The 19,781-nt window shown below is 39.2% G+C and overlaps 1 protein-coding gene across 20 annotated transcripts in view; it reads right to left on the reverse strand.

The window, feature by feature from the left end:
- Nucleotides 1–19,781, reverse strand: part of dlg2 (discs, large homolog 2 (Drosophila)) — a 94,869-nt gene that overhangs the window by 52,472 nt on the left and 22,616 nt on the right. For 12 of the 20 annotated variants that reach the window (XM_061740256.1, XM_061740259.1, XM_061740263.1 and 9 more), the window contains exons 2-8: nucleotides 18,097–18,180; nucleotides 13,954–14,118; nucleotides 8,839–8,892; nucleotides 8,403–8,453; nucleotides 7,429–7,553; nucleotides 4,568–4,737; nucleotides 1,613–1,749 (exon numbers count right to left, since the gene is read on the reverse strand). In XM_061740256.1, the coding sequence (XP_061596240.1) occupies nucleotides 1,613–1,749; nucleotides 4,568–4,737; nucleotides 7,429–7,553; nucleotides 8,403–8,453; nucleotides 8,839–8,892; nucleotides 13,954–14,118; nucleotides 18,097–18,180 (786 nt within the window). The remainder of the gene's footprint in view (nucleotides 1–1,612; nucleotides 1,750–4,567; nucleotides 4,738–7,428; nucleotides 7,554–8,402; nucleotides 8,454–8,838; nucleotides 8,893–13,953; nucleotides 14,119–18,096; nucleotides 18,181–19,781) is intronic. The other 8 variants (XM_061740257.1, XM_061740266.1, XM_061740252.1 and 5 more) reach the window with 3 other exon arrangements.

Consider the following 19,781-nt stretch of genomic DNA (forward strand, 5'->3'; position numbering starts at 1 on the left):
AGTCGACCAATGGGTAACCACTATCACTTCCTCATCCGTAATCCTGATCCTACCAAACTTAAGAAGCAACCAGTAGTTTGTATTAACCCAGCGTCGACTAAACGCGACATAAATTTTGGATTTCATCATTGACTCAACGTGTTTAACGGTATATTCTGTTGTAAACATCTGACGGCAGCTCTGCAGATATTTTGGCAGGGATCAGCTACAGGAATGGGTAGCCGAAGCAAACTTTGATTGACAAGTGTTGGGCCTGTTCATGTCGGCTTCACAGGCAACATGGCTGCGCTTAGTGCAAAGAAAAGGAGGTTGTGATCTTATGCTTTGATGTATTTTACAATCCATGATCTGGACTGACGTCATCCGTTATCACTCACTGTTGGATTTAGACCTTAGTGGTCAGTAAAGGAACCGTAAGACTGGATCCAGACCCTAGTGGTCAGTAGAGGAACTGCAGGTCTGGATCTAGTGGTCAGTACAGAAATGTGCAGGTCTGGATCCAGATCCTAGTGGTCAGTAGAGGAACTGCAGGTTTGAATCCAGGTGTTTCGCCTTCGACTCAGCAAAACAGAGTCGCACCTCTCTTAATTTGTATATTGAATTGTTCTTTGAAGCTCTAATTTTAACTTGTGAAAAATATATGGCTCATTTAAAAATGAACTCTTCCTGTCCAGAATCGTCTGTTTGAACCAACTACACCAGAATCCCACTATTCCTGCTAGATTATGGCTCCAGATAGAGATGTTACTTATCTCTTGTCCTCTTCTTGGCTCTTGAGTCTTTTGCAACTGTTATTAAATCCAGTTCTATTGATTGTGTGACATGTGGCTCCTTTGAAGTTATTCAGTTGTACGCAGATGATATGATCTTGACTAATGCAAAGAAATCCATATCTCCTTTTGTCTGTTTGGGAACTATCTGGGTTTACTATTAAATGGGAAAAAAAGTCTGTCTCTGCCGTTGTATGAAGGGTTTGATTCTTCTTTTCGGATAATTTGTCTTACATGGTAATTGTGAATATTATTCCCAGAAACATTCAACTTCAGATTAAACTGAAATACTTTCAAAATACTTAACAAAGTTAAGTTTTTGTTGGAGAAATGGAAACTCCTCCCTCCTTCACTAACAGGTTGGCTCGATACAATTAAAGTGGTGACGTTTCTTACGTCCATTTATCTTCTCTTTCGAGTTTGAGACTGATTTGATGCGATCATCACCCCCTATATCTGAGGCGCATGTACAGAAACCCACAGTGGAAGGCGTTCCAGAGCTTCCTGTTTGTCTTCATCATCATTGGACATTTTTAGCCAGAGTTTGAGTCAAACAGCAACTCACACAAGTACCTCATAAGTGCCAGAGTTTGGTCCCATTTAACTCTACTCGTATCAACAAGATCAGTGATTATACCAGATAAGACTATAATCATCTTAAAAACATTAACGCAAACTCCCTAGATCCTCTTCACATCGTCATCAAACTCTCATGTAGTAATTCAACCAAAAACACTCATCACAGACAGTGGGTCTTTTGTCAATGAAATCATGATACATCCTCTCATAATTAATGAACGCAACGTCCATTTTCCATGTAGTGTCTGGCCGGTGCTGCTCACCATCAGTAACCTGTCTCCAACCTGCAGTCGACCATCCCTCTGCGCTGCGCCCCCATCAAGGACTTTGGTCACGTAAATGCTGTTGTCTCCAGGGATGTGCTGGTTTCCGACTCCTCCTGCGATACTGAACCCCAGTCCTGTTTGTAACAGCCGAGGGTTAGTTTCAGACCTGAACAGCAGCGAGCATGTTCTTCTTGAGAGCTTACAACTTAACCGTCTTTTGTTGAATCTAACAAAAATGCTTTTTGATGTCAGAGAAGCTTAACTGTATTAGTAGTTCGCTAAAAATGAAATAATCATACCATGAACCAAATATGCAGCACCAGAGAGCAATGATAATTTTCAATAGTTGATCACTAATAGCCAGTGACCAACTGAAACATGGTGAAAATTATTATCCACCTTTGTTAAGTCCAATAAAACTGTACTTCATGATGGGTGGTCTCTAAACAAGGTCATTAACCTTCAGATCTTTTTACTTATTCTCAACAGGACTGAGACCTGGACTCCACATCAGACAATTCATTTTGGTTTCCTTCACTGTTTTTTTATTTTTTATTTTTTATTTAGACATATGTTTTGGGTCATTGTTTTGTTGGACGATCCGACAGTGATATACAGGTTGACTGGAGGGAGATTTCTTTATATTATTCCTCAGAACCTTGTTCAGGTGTTAATGATGATTCATTAACACCTGCATTTTTCCAGTTTCTTCTTGAATTGTATGCATTGTCTAATTGTACTCAGAAATGAAAGCAAAGAACACAAACACAAACTGACTTCAAAAGAAAATAAATTATATAATCAACTTATAAACTAAATATATTTTAAACTTCTGACTAGTCACAGTAGCCACCTTTGGCAAAGATAACAGACAAACACATTTATTCTGTGGCATTCTTTCTACGATGGAAATCAAATATTCTTCAGAAGGTCTGTCCCAATTCTGTTTCCGAAGTTCCCATGAATGTGTGACACTTGTAGATTTCTTTTCTTTCACTTTTCTGTCCAGTTCATCCCAAGCCAGCCACCAAGTCTGGAGACTGAGCTGGCCACTTCAGGTTTTCAAGCTTACCATCTTGTTGTTTTTTCCTAAAGTAGATCTGGCATAGCTTGGACTTATGTTTTGAGTCATCATCTTGCTGTGTCTTGCTGCCTCTGACAATTAGGCGGATACCAGAGGATACTAAAGCCGGGCATACACTGTGCGATATTTTAAATCGTATGAGACTGCCCCATCTCACACTGCACGACTAGATCGCGGAGTTCAAAAGTTCAGAGCCCACGATTTATGTTCTCACACTGTACGAGCCGATGCTCGGATGCGACCCGTCTGCTCACACTATACAATCATAATCCTCCCGTCGGACCTCTGTGTACTGGAACTCGAGGCCGGTTTTGGGGCACAGGTAGGCTGTTCCAACCCAAACGTGCGTCCTGCCCACCTGATCACAGGTTATGGGATCCTTTATTTTTTTATAATTATATATATATATATATATATATATATATATATTAAAAAAATCCCCAAATATCTGTACCGTTTCTGATTGGGTGGGCACTGCGCATCATTTTTTGACACAACAAAGAACGCATACCGCAAAAGTTGTGTCTCGGCGGAGGAACCCGACGTCCCAGCAAAATGAGAAGAGAAAAAAAGAGTTGTTCCGAACAGCAGACAGCGCACACACTAAAGGCTGATTTATGGTTCTGCGTTACACCAACGCAGAGCCTACGGCATAGGGTACGCTGTAAGGCTGATTTATGGTTCTGCGTTACACCAACGCAGAGCCTACGGCGCAGGGTACGCGGCGACCCGCACCATATGTGGAAATGTGGTCTTTTTTTGCTATTAAAACATGATTTTTAATGTGAATTTGCAACACTTAAACTGCAAATAATAGTTTTTTGAAGTGACATCAGAGATTGCGCATGCTCTCTGTGAAAGGATGAGGCAAATCGGGTCGTAGCTGCTTCAACTGTGCGATGCCTTCACGAGGAGCGACCAGGATTTCAAACATGCTTGATTTTCTTGCGACCTCACGATTCCTGATCGGGAGCTCGTCGTGAGGTGTTAATCTCTCGTCGTTACCCCACGTACACTGCACGAGGCACAAGCAACGATTGGGTCAAAATCGGGCCCGATCAAAAAAAAGTCGCACGACTGGAAAATCGTCTCAAAACGAGCCGATAATCGCACAGTGTATGCCCGGCTTAAGCCTAACCCATACCAGAGGGTACTAACCCTAAGCCAGTGTTTCTCAATCCTGGTCCTCGTGGGCCCCTGTCCTGCATGTTTTAGATGTTACCCTGCTTCAGCACACCGTGATACAAGTACCTGTGTCATCAACAGAGTTGTGCAGACCTTGATGACAAGCTAATGAGGAACTTTAATTAGAATCAGGTGTGTTGGTGCATCTAAAACATGCAGGACAGGGGCCCACGAGGACCAGGATTGAGAAACACTGCCCTAAGCCATGGTGCTGCAGAATGCTGTAGTAGTTGTTTTGATTCAGGGTTCCTCTCACTCTGTACAAGTCCCCCTGGTTCCGGCAGAACCGCCCCAGACCATCACACTTCCTCCTCTATGGTTGACAGCTGACGTCACACACCGAAGTCTAATTCTGAATTGTGGTTGTGGGTATCCTAACCCCCCCTTTCTTTAAACTTCTGGTAGTTCAACACTTAACGTTGCACTATTTGAAGCTGTTCATTGGACTTGAACAGCTTGAATTTCAATTTAAAAAAACATTTAAAATTGTGTTGTAAAACTTTTGAACGGTCGCATTTATACATTAAATTCAGAAGTGAACCAAATAACTTTAAAAGAATGTTTTTCTTTGCTAAGTTTCATAAATTGTGGTGAGTATTGTGTGGAAATGTTCAGATGTTCTTGGTTGTTGAACATTTTGACCTCAACTGCACGTCAACAGAGCCAAGCTGATGTGACTCCACCTTTTGGTCCTTTGGTGAGTTTGATGTCGGTGATCGTCTCCACCATCGGTCTGCGACGTCGAACATACAGACGAACAACAGAGCCGGCGATCTTCAACGCCTCCACAGCTTTACTGTGGGACACCTCAGACACGTCTGCTTCATTCACCCGCAGGATGCAGTCGTTCACCCTGGAAAAGGCATCAATATTTCATTCTAAAACTGCATCCAGGTGTGATGGAGATATTTCCAATGCAGATGTACAACACAGAAAATACAAAAGAAACACAGACACTATGACTTTTAGGTTGACTTATTTCTTAGTGGTGAGCATGACTTTTGTCTTTTTGTTTTAATATGCTGAGAAGGATGGCTGGAAACACCCTCAGGATAATTTCCTACTGTTTCTGCAGGACTCTGAACCGGAGGTTTCTGGCTCATGGCACATTCTCATTGTCCAGAGCAGTGGTTGGTCTGAATCTCAGACTTCTGATCAATCTTCTATAAAACCCAGCTTTGTAAATTGTTCAGCTTAGAGTAGTTTTATTGGCAGAATATGTGAACACTGCAGTGGAGCCCTGCAGAAGCTTCAGCATTCTCTTTATCTTCTTTGTTACCTTTGACTCATGGCATCTGTCCTTTCCCCCGCATATTTTCTTTCTAAGACTCTATTTTTTTTCTTTCTAAAAGACGTCACCCTAGTGACTTTAATTGACAGTATTCAGAGAGGAAGAACAGCACAGCGCAGGAGTTGATCCTGGACTCAAACACACCCACTGCACAAGGACTTTCTTCTCTGTACACAGGAAACACACTAAACCAATCTTCTTCAATCTAATAATGGGTTAAGCTGTGTTCTGTGAGTCAAGGCAGGTAGGTAACATCATAGACGTATATATACGTAGACGCCTCATAGACTGACGCTGCCTATTGGAGCTGACATTCAGCACGGCCGCCATCTTGGATGGGTCTCCAATGCGGCCCCAGTGCATTTATTTCTACTGAGGAAGGTTTTATCCCCGACTTCAATAATCCATAACTCCCCGAATTTTTACCCGATTTTCACACGGTTTGGTTTGTTACAAACGGCAGAGATTTAGTTATGATACAGGACGCTGTTACACAAAAAACATACGTACTTTTATGCTGAAAGACTTTGTATTATGCTCTTTAACAAAGACATATGGTATGGCATATTTATAAATGTATAAATTAATTAATTTTATATTTTAATAAAGAAACAAGTTTGATTGTTCATTTGAATTTATGAGTCATGAGCTGTCATTAGGCCATTATGTGAAAGTTTTTATACATGTAATTTCATTCTGTAACACATACATACAAGCTCCCATATATACTGTACCAGCTCAGTACATTTTTTTAAAGGCCTGGAAAAGTAAGCATTATAAATCCAGGTCGTACTGCGGCAAAAAATTTTATTTGAAAAAACTGGAAATCAGAAAAACCCCAGCACTCAAACAGTGGATCAATGAACTTGCATCATATAGCACTCCAGAAAAAATACTGTATTCTGTTAGAAAAAAACTTAGACCTTATTTGGGGACTCTTTTTGGATTTTTTGCCTTTATTGGACTAGCTAATTATCTGAATCATCTACTGCATTAATGAATGTGTTTTTCAGGACTTGATTATTTACTTTATTATGCATTTGCTCCAGTATTGTTATGCATATGTGAAAAGAGGCTAAATGATTTTGAATGATGTAGTGTACTGACCATATGAGGGAGGGAAGGGGAGAGGGGTGTGTTGTTGTATTTATTTATTTATACATTTTATTTTTATTTCTTTCTTATTAATATTATTTATTTATTTTTTGTTTAATTATTGTTATGAAAAGTTAAAAGGGGAAAACATTGATATTTCTATTGTTATTGTAAATCTTTTTTTTTTTCTCTTATTGCCCTCAATAAATATATCTATAAAAAAAATAAATAAATAAAAAAATAAATCCAGGTCATTCCAGGGTCTTATACTACCCTGTTAGGCTTGCAACTGGGGCTGGGGAGCTAAAACCCTTGAAAAAGAACTGTTTTGCAGCTTCTTGCGTGTGCTGGCTGTAACTGGCACTCTATAACTCCAGTGTAATTCATTTTGCCTGGAGTGAGGAGACCCATCCAATATGATGGCGACGCTGGATTACGTTCCAGCATGTCATGAGGCGTCTACGTATATATGTCTATGGGTAACTAACATCACCCCTTACAGTAGACCCATCCCCCAGCAGAAGGTCAACATCATCCCCTACAGGAGTCCCTCCCCCAGACAGGTCAACAGTGGGACCATCAACAGATCTTTTTAGGAATATCTCAAAGGTCACAACAAAAAGTCTGAGGTGCTCATCTGTTCTTCAACTCCAGAGATATAAGTCTAATGGGACCCGATGGTATTTGAGCCCCAGATCCCCAAAACACCTCTAAAGTTTGAGATCCCTCAGAATCAAGGACAGATTTAATTATTTAAGGAGACTGTCCTATACAGATGTTTGACATGGTATCACTGCTCCTTTCAGATTAGGTTTAAGAAAGCCCGGTTCCTGGACTTCCTCTTAAACAGAGTGGAAAATAAATATAGTAATCATTAAAACATGGATAACCAACAAGACTAGGGGTGTCTAAGACTTCAGAACAAGTACTGGTCAACTTCTTTGTGCAGTACGAAACTGATTCATGAAAACTGAACTCTCTGTTCCTCTAGAGACAGTTTATATGCCAGACTAGCTAAATGCTGATGCTGCTGACTTCTGAACGTTTACTTTTGCTGGATTCCGAGATCTGAGGAGAACAATGAAATGCTGACAGAAGACTTTCCTGAAGATGTCTCCAGCCATCCCTTCCATTCAAATTGTGTTCCAAGTGCCTGACCTCAGACGCCCATCTTCTGCAGCAGCTCCTCCAGGGATGACCTTGGTGATGAAGATTCCTGGATCATCCCCAATGTGGGGGTTGTCAGTCCCTCCAGCTATACTGAAGCCCAAACCAGAGTTGCCCTGTGGACAGAAACAGTCGGTGACACCAGGAACCATGCAGGAAAAAGCTTTAATTTCTATTGATGTATCTGCAGCAGTTTTCAGAAGTTCATGTCACTGCTAATGAACAGAAACTTGTCACGTCATGAAATGACTGATGCAGCAGTCCTGGAGTGATGATGCATGCTCAGCATGTTCCTGTTGTTTTCCTGTTGTATTTAAAATATCCACACACACTACCAGAAAAACCAGTTTACAAGTTTCTTTGATGGGAAATTTCCAGAACCTCAGGACCAACGTTGAAGGACCAGTGATCCGAGACCACTTTAACTCCAGGAGATGTACACTGTCTTCTGACTTTGACAACTGAAAGGCCTGTGCTGGCTCCGGCTGGGGTTTTAAAATGTTAAAAAGTTTACCAGAAAAAATTATCATAGAAATCTGAAACAATAAAGCTTCAAACTTGTTATTTATTGCTTTAAAATAAAAGTGCAAAAAACTTGTTTGTTCATACAGGTCTGTCTTTAGGTCAGTGGATTTGATTTTAGAAGCAAATGGTGACTTTGTTTTTATAGATCTATGCCCGTAACTCAATATAGAAGAACCATAAGCCAGTGTTGGAAGAAGTAAAGATATTTAGCTGAGCTAAAGTAAAAGCTGTTTTTCCTACACTTTTGTCCAACATTAAGATTTTTTTTATTCTTTATCCCTGTATAAACCGCTTGCTGCTGCATCACATCAAAATTAAGGATTGTTACTTTTAACTTGCCAGGCATGTGATTTAAGACAGAACAGAAGAATAAACATCCACTCATCCACTGGTTCTTATGAAGTTTCTGAGATTAAACAAATGGAGATATTAATACTCACCCTCTCCAGAGTGATTTCTTCAAACTCGTACTCGATTTCTGTACCATTGACCTTTGGACACACATTTTTTTTTTTTTTTTTAAAAGGAGGAAGAAAAGAGAATGAGCTGGCACATTTGCTCAATTTTTAAGCCTATAAACTTTGCTGAAAAGCAAAAAACACAAGTTACAGTGAATAATTATATTAATGTAGGACTGTTTTAACAATTTAGTCACACCAAAACTCAGCTGAAGAAAATTACATTAAAAGAAAGCATTTAACACCCCATTGAAACACACTCTGGATAAAATGTGGATTCTGCCCCCTGGTGTTCAACACCGGGAAGCTCAGTCTTCATGCATGGTTAGCTCGTTGCTAATACTGACAAAGCTAACGCTAACAATGCTAATGTTGCTAAAACCAAGTTGTTCCCATGTTACAGAAAAAAAGGACTCACATAAGGACTGGAGTCCAAGGCTTCTATGTTGATGATTGCTGGAGCAGGACTGGCCTGGAAGACAAGGAGACGGAGAGAAACACGGATTCAGTCAGAACTGCCGGGACACACCACTCTCTCACAAACTGTCTTCAATGTTTTCCACTTTTGATTAAAAATGAAAACAAACTCATGAAACTGTGCTACTTAACATCTAGCTTCATGACCTTTTGAGTTAGTCACTTCAATTCAGTGAAGAGTATAACGCTCAGTGAGACTTGTGCGCCTCTAGACGGGTATTACATTCATCGTAACCAGCACTTTAACTTACTCTGGCACTTTACCGCCTAAACTTTTAACTGCTAAATGTGAAACTATGTGTGTAATGTATTCACTATTGTAATATTGTAATATATGTAAATGTCTAAGATCGTGTTAGTTAGTGTTGCCACCAGTCCCGGAAAATACGGAATTGTCCTTTATTTGAGAAAAAAATGTTGCGTCCCGTATTGAACTAATACGGGACACGATTTGTACCGTATTTTCATTAACTTTTACACCATATTCTAGTTGAATTATTGAAATAAATGAACCTTTACACCATATTCTAGTTGAATTATTGAAATAAGTTAACTTTTACACCATATTCTAGTTGAATTATTGAAATATATTAACTTTTACACCATATTCTAGTTGAATTATTGAAATAAGTTAACTTTTACACCATATTCTAGTTGAATTATTGAAATAAATTAACTTTTACACCATATTCTTCACCTGTAGGCTATATTATACATCTGGGCTGATGTGGACATACGTAGCATAGGAGGATATTTCAGTTGCTAGTATGGTTGGCTGTCTGTACAGTCATGCAAGTTCAATGCTATTATGGCACTTTAAACTTTAAATCAAAGCATTTAGTTTTTTCATATAAAATAAACACATTTTTATTCAGTTTAGAAGTTTTGGGGCTTTGTTTTTGGCTCCTGCGCTGCTGAAATCAGGGCGTCCCTTATTTCTATTTCTGAAAGGTGGCAACCATAGTGTTAGTATGAAGATTGATGTGTCAGGTTGTTCTCCTGTTCCTTCTATCTTAAATAGAAGCAAAATAACAAGAACAGAAACTTTTTGCACGCTTTATTTTTATTTGTTCTAACTTGTTGTTTAACTTGTCTTTCTTTTATATTTTTAGCCGGGGGACTGCCAATGGAAACTAGCTCTGTAGCTAAAATTGGGTGCATTTGCATTTTTAATTCTAAATGTATATGAATGTACACTGTCCCTTCCCAAATAAACTGAATTGAATTGAATTATTCTGGTCCTCAGGAACAAATGTCTCAAGCTGTCTCAGGTTTGAAGGGTTTCTTCTCCAGACTGCATGTTTCAGATCTTCCCACAGATGTTCATTAGGATTTAGATCAGGACTCATAGAAGGCCAGTGCAGCCTGGAGTGGAGGGGTCCAGTTTGGTGGCCTTTGGATTCAATCTCTGAGAATGTGCTTTTTGCAGATGATATAGTAGTAGAGGAGTCTAAATACGTCAGGGTCTTGTTTATAAGTGAGGGAAGAATGGAGCAGGAGCTCTACAGGTGGATCAGCGTCTGCTGTAATATGGTCTGTTGTGGTGAAGAGAGACTGTTTACTGGTGGATCCATGTTCTTACCCTCACCTATGGTCACCAGCTGAGTGGTGGCCAAAGAACATGGATCAGAATCAGAATCAGAAAGGGGGTTTATTGCCAAGTTTGTCAACACACACAAGGAATTTGTTGTGGTGATTGGTGCAATACAGTAAGAATAAAAATAAAGATAAAAAATAAAAATATAAAAGCAAACAAATATATATGGAGATAAACTGAGAGATTGAATAAAGTAAAATGTATAACAGGGATAAACAGAAATGTAGAATATGAGGATTTAAATAGTGCCGGATATGAATCTTTACAAAAAGTGACGTAGGATGACAGATGACAGATAAAATGTATAAACAGAAATGAACAGTATAGGCAGAAATGTACACTATGGGGTTTTTAAAGTGTCGGATGTGAGTCTCTACAAATGTTACGGGGTTGGAATGGATGGATGGATATGCAGAATTAAAATATCCTATGGCTCAGCTTTATTAGCCCATCCTTTTTCAGAAATCAGCCTGGGGTGTGGACAGGGTGTGACCATTAATCAGCAGTTACAGTCGGTTAAAGTAGGCCGCCATTGAATCCCTACCCTGCCTCTGACATCACAGTAGAAACAAAGATGGATGCTGCAGAGTTGTGGACAAGTCACAAAAGAAGATTTGAGTGGATGAATCAGGAAGAGTGCCAGATGCTGGAGTTGCTGATGTAAATCACATGAGTGTGTAATCAATGTCTGAAGGATGTCCGCTCAGTCAAGTAAAAACTAGATTAGAGACAAATCAGTGGATCTCGTTAGGAGGATAACAAGTGCGTATCTAACAAAAAAACACAAACAAACAAAAATAAAAAACCTCAGAGAAAGGTAAATCAAACTTGCACTGATGCTGGAGCCCAATAAATATCTTAATAGGGGACTTTTTAGCCTTTCGTCTCAGTTAATCCAGACAGAGATAAAAATGACTTCATGTCACATGGCATTATTCCTTATCTACTCAATTTATCAGTCTTTCCATTATGCTCATTGATGACATCACATGACTGCAGACTAAGACTCCAGTTACCAACAGTTGTTACCACCGACATGCTGAGAGGACTGGAAACACGTTAGTCAGTGAGGAATATGGAGGAACATGGAATAATGTAGCAGCCACATCTATGCAACAAACTGGTTTCTCATCACACTTTTGACAAAGATATTTAGAAACCTCCCAGTCTAAGCATCTTCACTGCTGATAACAAAAACTTTATGTTCAGGGTTGTATCTGAAGTCTGTAACTGTTTTTGTTTTTTAAACACTGAAGTCACCACAGGGACTGTGGAAGGCATGCTGAGTATGCTTACAGCCCCTCTTACTGGCGACAGGATGCAGCCACAAGAAAAATGGGTCAATAAAAGATTGATAGATTACCGTAGATTAGATTAGATTCAACTTTATTGTCACTGTATGTCACACATACAATCAACAAAATACAGTTAGCATGCAACGAGAAGTGCAAGTCCCAAACCAGTGTGAGAAACAGATATGAATATGTATAATATTATATGTACAACAAAAGACTCATTGAACAGTCAAAATCATTCTTGGTCATTTTTCAAGTAACAGCTTTAATCAGTACTGGAGTTGAGGGGGGATGAGGGGGGATGGCATCCCCCCTGAAATAAAAAACAGTCAAAATCATCCCCCCTGTAAAACTGCCATCCCTCCTTTCCATCCCTTATGTTATTTCATCAATGAATGTGGTTTTACTGCTAATTCAACATTTAGAGTCATCACCAGAAAAATTACACCAGAAAAATAACTTATTTGACTATTTTTACCTGTTTCAAGTAAATTTTCACTTGAAATAAGTAGAAAAATCTGCCAGTGGGACAAGATTTATCTTCTCATTATAAGCAAAAAAATCTTGTTCCACTGGCAGATTTTTCTACTTATTTTAAGTGAAAATCTACTCTAAACAGGTGAAAATTGTTGTTTTTTCCAGTGATGAGTCTTGTTTAAAGTGTAAATGAGATTTTTTTTACTAAAATGAGACATTTTAACTAGAAATAAGACAAATATTCTTGTTAAGATTGTGAGTTTTTGCAGTGATCCATGTTACTTATCCTGTGAAGGACAGAGTCATATTGATAAGTTCAGAAAACTGTTTTTTATTGTTGTGTTTTGATGTATTTGGTGTAAGCCCAGTGGATATTTAAAGCTTACAGAAGGCTGCATTTACCTGCTGCTATGTCATTCCTGCAGTATTTCTGCAGGCGTTTTGGTCACTGCTATTATTTGTAATATATTATTTGTAATCAGCACACATTATCTGTCCCCATATGATAAAATCCACCATCCCCCCTGATTTTTTTTTACAACTCGAGTACTGGCTTTAATGCTGGAACTGTTGAGTGTGGTGTGACATTTATGTTTTTGGAGGGTCAAGGAAGCTGTGACTACCAGCGATCCAGGGTTGGGTTTATGAGCGTCATGCTTCAGGAAAAGCCATTTGCAGGGCTGTAGTCTGCACAAGGCATACAAATCTGGGTTTTTAGGCTGTTCCCTGCATCTGCGTCAGCTCACTTTGGTTTTTAGGTGTTGGGTGTTGGACTACTGTCGTGTTCAACACAATGGCTTGTTTAACAGGGACGCCTAACATGTATTTCAATTAATCTTGCCTCACAACTAGGAAGCTCCTGGTTTGAATCTCAGCTGGGGCCTTTCTGTTTAGAGTTTCCATGTTCAAACTGTACTTGCAGGGGTTTTTCTGGGTAAATCCTTTCACAGCCCCAAAACATGCTTTTTAGGTTGATTAGTGATTATAAATTGTCTATAGGAGTGAGTGGTCGTTTATCTGTATGTGTTCCTGAGACGGACTAGTGCTAATTGCAGGTGGGATAGACTCCTGGTGATCCTGATAAGCGGATATGGATGATGGATGGAAGTTTGCTGTTATCTCTCCAGCACACAGTGGACAGGCAGCAGAGCTCGTTCACCAGGAGACTCATGCAGCACCGGTGTCACAAAGAACACTACCTGAAACCTTTCCTACCACAAGCCATAGCACTTTACATTACTTCTTCTCCGTCCAACAGAGACTCTGGACTCACTACTGGGTAACTCTGCTTCTTACTTTCTTTAATTTCTTCACATACCACGGCTCCTTTGTTTCAGAACTTAATTCCATTTTTTTTTCATCATTCATTCTCGTTTTTCTGGATATTTATTTGTGAATTGTATATTGTACGTATAATTTACATATATTTTTTTCTTTTACATTCCTTGTTTGGACCTGGACCTTTTATTTTTAAGTGGGTTTGTTCACTTTCATTCTCTTTCTCATTCTATAATGCTGCTGTTATACTGCAATTTCCCAGGCTGGTATCAGTATGATATGAATGTCTGATTCTGATTCTGATTCAAACGCTGCTGAGTTGTGATGAAGGTGGGAGGTGGTCGTCTGAGTTTCTATGGCAGCCAGAAACAAAAACATCTGGAATGAAAGAAGAGGCTGATATGCTGACCTTGAGAGGAGAGATGTGGGAATGGGACACGTATCCGTGCACATTCTCAATCTCGGACAGGTTCTTTTCCGACACGTGCACGAGCTCAGGAGCGTGCACATCGTCGAGGAGCTGTGGGAATCCCTGGTCGTAAGGCAGCAGGCTGTCTTCTTGGTAGCTGAGCTGCTAAAAGTTCAGATGCAGAGATGAAGAAACAACTTTCATGAGTCGACGTGGTAAAAAAGTAAAATTAGAACTATGAAGACAGGATAAAAGCCAACATGGCAGAACTACACGTCTTATCCGGGTTTTAAAACTGTTCAAAATGGAAATCTGAAACCTTGTGAAATGTAAAACTAAAATACAGTCGAATACGCATTTCTAAATCTGATGCCAACAATAGCACCCTGCATCCTCATCTTCCCGCTGCTTTTACTGGTTACCTTCCTAAACCCAAACCAGAAACTTTACTGCCAGTCACGTTGCTATGGTGACAGAAAGAAATTTTAATACTTTTTTATCCTGAATCACATTTGAAGGTTCCTACAAACTGCACGATTTTGGCAATCTTATAAGGCCATTACATCTTAAACTGTAAGACGTGGATCAGCTCAATCTTGGGTAAGATATAAAGAACCATGGGCTCAGACTGTACGATGATATCCTCTTGTGTCATAGGTACGACCTGATGTGGAGCAATGTAGATTGCATAATCAGCATGAAGAGCGGGAAATACAAGATGAAAATGAGCTGCTCTGTTGGGGCTTACTTAAGAACATTGTATGTACATTGTACATTTTATATAACACTCTGATTGTTCCATATCTGACCTACTGTGTTGAAGTTTGGGGAAATATCTGTAAAACACATATTCAATCAATTTTCATTCTGCAAAAAAGAGCCATAAGGATAATTAGTAGAAAACGATATAGAGATCCAACAAATCCATTTTTCCTTCAGTTAAATTTGTTGAAATTTCATGAACTAGTAGACTATAGTATTCTGCAAATTATGTTTAAAGCTCATAAAAAAACTTTACCAATCAACATTCAGAAAAGATTTGAAAAAAGAAAAAGCAAGTATAACTTAAAAGGAACAGAGATTTTTATAAAACCAAGATGCAGGACAAAATTGATGGAACGTTGTGTTTCTGTGAAAGGAATCAATTTATGGAACAATCTGAACAGAGAAAACAAAGAATCCAAATCAAACATTACATTCAAAAGAACAATTAAAACCTGTATGTTAAGGAAATATAACGAAAAATGTTGAGTTTGATTGACATACCCGTAGGCGGTGGTAATTTTATTTAATCTTATTTTAATTTTATTTTAGTTGTTTTTATTCACTTAGTTTTTTTTTTTAAATTATTATTAATTTATGTTATTTGTGAAAGGGGCAGATCAGATAAGATTTTTCTTCTTTCTGCTCCCTTTTCATTCATAAGTTAGGAACATTTGTATTTGTGTTTGTATTAAATTGTTTTGTTTTTTGAATGAAATAAAGAATAAAACTTAAACTTAAAACTTAAAAGAAATAGAAAGGATTTGGGTAGAATTTGGCCAGGGCCAGGGTCAGTCCATTAGGTGGTTGCTAATTCATGATATGGTGGTGGATCTTGGCCCAGAGAAATCCAGTGGCATGCAGTTCTTTCACGCCTGCACTGGCTGTGATTTTGCATCAGCTTTTTGTGGTAGAGGCAAGAAACCTGGATAGCAAGCATGAGTGGTTTGCCCTGACGTGAGCCCTGTCTTCAAAAAGCTCAGTCAGCCTATCATAGAAGATGCAGACCTCAGCATTTTTGAGAAGTTTGTCATCCCCACATATGACAAGCATAAAACTACAGGCAAGGTTGATGAGGCAAGGCTGGACTTCGCTCAGAAGCAAAGGTCTTACTGTATGATACCTCCACCGACAAGTGCATCCCTTGTTTAGCATGTGAAACGGTCCGTATTCAAAGCTGGCTACAAATGGGCTCGGGCAACAGTGTGCAAAATGCAAACTGGCAACTGCAAGACTGAATGGCGAGGACGATGCAAATTCTATCGCTTCTGCCTGAAGTGTACACAGTTGTGTCCCTTCAAATGTGAGGACTAAAAGAAGAACCAAATAGAAATTGTACATCGACAGCAAATCGTTTCCTGACTCAAAAAACACACAAGTCAATCAATATTTTCACACAGTTTGTAAAACATAGAATCAAAGTTAACATTACCGTATATATTGGCAAAGTGTAATTATATATTTTTTTTTCTTCGCTTTTCTTCTCTGGATTTTAGGAGAGCCAGGATTTAGTCAAACAGTTTTTCCATCATGGGAGAAGATGTGGAGGTGGTGGAAGAGTATAAATACCTCGGTGTTCAGATCTGCTAAAACACAGACCGCTATAGGAGACCCTTCCTTCCCACAGCGATAACAATTAATCTTAGAAGATACTTAAATGTCTACTGCAACAAATAATTTCCCTTCAGGAATAGATCAACTTTGAAATGAACTGTTTGCACTCACTCTCTGCTTAAAGGTGGGATAAGCAATTCCATGAACACTCTGTGACACTCAGCTAGTATTCTCTCAACATGTCATGGGCACACTGTACAAAAAAATAGAAATATAAACCCGGTCTTCATGCTCAACACCCTCTCCATAACCTGGAAACAAACAGAATGGAGGCAGCCTGCCTCGAAACCATGACAAACATCTCTCCCGGGGTGGGCAATCCTGGTCCTCTGGGCCGCATGTTTTAGATTTTTTTCTGCTTTAACACACCTGATTCTAATTAATCATCGTCATCAGCTTGTCATCGAGGGCTGCACAATTCTGTTGTCACTTGTATCATTGTGCAATGAAGCAGGGGAACATCTAAAACCTTCAAGGACACCGGCCCTCGAGGACCACCCCTGCCCACCCCTGCTCTAGCCAATCACAGACGCCCCTTTAATCTGATTGGTTTACAAGTAAATCGTCCCCCACATGGGGTGCACTCTTATGATTGGCTGAAACAAAAGAAGACATCTGATTGGTTGCAGATCCTTCCGTGTTAAAAAAAAATTATTTGTGGATTGAGTGACGTCAGGGGAGTCTCAAAAGTCACACGCAAACCCAGCGCAGCTCATAGACAAAAAAAGCGTCTGTAAATCAGGTTATATTTGTGTGTGCATCAAAAATACATTAGTGTATCTTGTCCTACGCACGTGTGAATTTTGTCCTGTGCATTTGTGAAGCGGGTCTGTGCATTTGTGAATTACAGTATGAGACTGTTCTAGCTCCATAGCTGTGTGGCTCCGCTGATTCCAGGTCAGCTGGATTATGCCATTTAACCTGGGGGAAGACAGGTGCTGCTGACTGGAGAGGCAAACAGTTTTCAACCATGCCTCGTGTGCCTAGTATGTGGCTAGTTTGTGCTTACGTGTGTTTGGATGTGAGCAACTCAGTTTGTTGTTTTCGTTAAGTATTACGAGTTAAAATTAAGACAAATAAACCTGTGAAGCAACTGTGAATCAAATACAACCTTTCGTCTGATATGTTCGTGGCGCACTGGGTGCACGTCTAAACTAAATCCTCCATATTAGCAACCAGTACTAGACTTCGTTTAGGACTTAGTCTGTACACAGTTATCACCTGGACTATTAGGAGGGACATACTGTATATGACACCACATGGAGAGAGATAGTAGAGCTGGGTTGACCTGTGATTGGAGGGCCAACCTGCAGATGAAACTAATGCTTTTAATAAGTTGGAAGTTGTTTTAAAAAAAAAAAACTCTTGAAGCTCCTGGTATGATGCTCTTTCAAACTGTCTACCTCTTAAAATGATGGTGGATATCACATCCATTTAAACCCAGGAGCCGCTGGTACAGGGGGCATTTATCATTTAAGATCACAAGAGTAGGCTGAGTTGAAAGGTTAAAGATACAGCAAGCCTAGCATTTACGTAGTTATTTCTATCTTTATATTTTTTTTCTTTTTTCCCATGAAGTCATTCACAAAATGTTGAACATCTCCTCACTATTTTTGAAAGACAAAAATCACTGTTTCACCATTTTGTTGGACATTCACCACAAGAAAGAGTAGTTCTACACGAGCAGAAAGGTGAGATGCGTTTTTTTTCTTTCTAGTTTTATAAATGTAATAAGCAGAGGAAGTATTACCATGCCAGATATCTTACCCAGGAAGTGTTCATCAAGGCAGGACTGGTGCAGGGTTGATGCCGGCTGTGGTGGGGGGACCTCGCCACTGCTGGTGGTCTGTTCTGGCGACAGCAACCGGAACACATAGAACCAAAAGGAACAAGTGTGACTTAGATTTGTAGTGCACAAACATTCAATCAAACATCCCAGACTCGGAAACACCAGAAACTCAATAAGGAAACACGAGAAAAAGTGCAGTATATTTCTCTGGTTCGAGTAGTTACTCAATATAGTTCCACAAACACGTCTGGTCAATCTACGGTTTCAATAAAATGGTCAATGAAAAAAAAAAAAAGATCAATTCAAGATGGCCACCATTCAAAGTGGTTTTAAACAACATTTGAACTATATTTTGATTGAATAATCCTATTTTGGGCTATACATTGAAATGGTAGGTTCCAACATTACCACGACTCTTAAGTCCAACCTGGCAAAGACCCAGCTCTCACTTCCTGTCACAAAAATCCATCCATAACTGATACTTACTTCATCCCTGGAACTATCCGGGTTTCTGCATTGTTTTACTATCAAACGTGACCCTATTTTCAACTAAGTCACATTAATAGACAAACTCAATGTGCTTAAGCCGATAAAACACAAACTCTTATATAGGCTTGTGTAGAGACTAATTACGTCAGTCAAACGTTTCCACACCTGGACTCCAATTAACCAAACAAGTTTAGATGTTTGGTTTAGAGCTGCTATGAAAAACATTTGAAATTTGTTGCTTATAAGAAACATCTGCTGATCTCCATTAGTCCATGGTTAAATTGTCTAGAAATAAAGAAAAAAATATCTTCCTAGAAGTTAACATTCAGGCATGAAATGTTGTGTGGACTCATGAAACAAAAGCTAAACTGTAAAATGTTCAGAACTACAGTGGGGCAAAAAATAATTTAGTCAGACAGTTGTGCAAGTTCTCTCACTTAAAAAGATAAGAGAGGCCTGTAATTTTCATCAGAGGTATATCTCAACTATGAGAGACAAAATAAAAATGAAAAAAATCCAGAAAATCACATTGTCTGCTTTTTAAAGAATATATTTGCAAATTATAGTGGAAAATAAGTATTTGGTCAATAACAAAAGTTCATCTCAATACTTTGTTGGCAATGACAGAGGTCAAACGTTTTCTGTAAGTCTTGACAAAGTTTTCACACACTTGCTGGTATTTTGGCCCATACCTCCATGCAGAGGAATGGCCCGAAAGAAAATAAAATGTCTTCTGGACACGAGATGACCTGCCACAGCACCATAGTATCCTATACACCAGCCTCACCGAGCCCCAGAATCCCTTTGCACGACCACTGTTACCAACTCCGTTTATCCTGACGGCAGGCCAATGCAAGCGCCATTGAATCGATTTTAATTGTTAAACTAATTATTGCATATTATTGGCTGGTGTTCCGATCTGAAACATCTACTGAAAGTCCAAGTCCACCCCGAATTTCGTTTTTCCTCTTTGATTATGCTTTTATCAGTTTTCTGTTTTCATCCGGCTATCCCTTCCCTCATGAGGATCCTCTGAACTTCACGACTGGCCACACCCTCATATAAAACAACACCCCTTCATTTGAATATAAGAACATAAAATATAAAAGTGCCATGAAATGAAATAAAAGTGTCATGAAATGTAATATGTAAACATGGCATTTCAAAATAAGTG

Source organism: Cololabis saira, chromosome 14 (genome assembly GCF_033807715.1).
Source record: "Cololabis saira isolate AMF1-May2022 chromosome 14, fColSai1.1, whole genome shotgun sequence".
Taxonomy (NCBI): domain Eukaryota; kingdom Metazoa; phylum Chordata; class Actinopteri; order Beloniformes; family Belonidae; genus Cololabis; species Cololabis saira.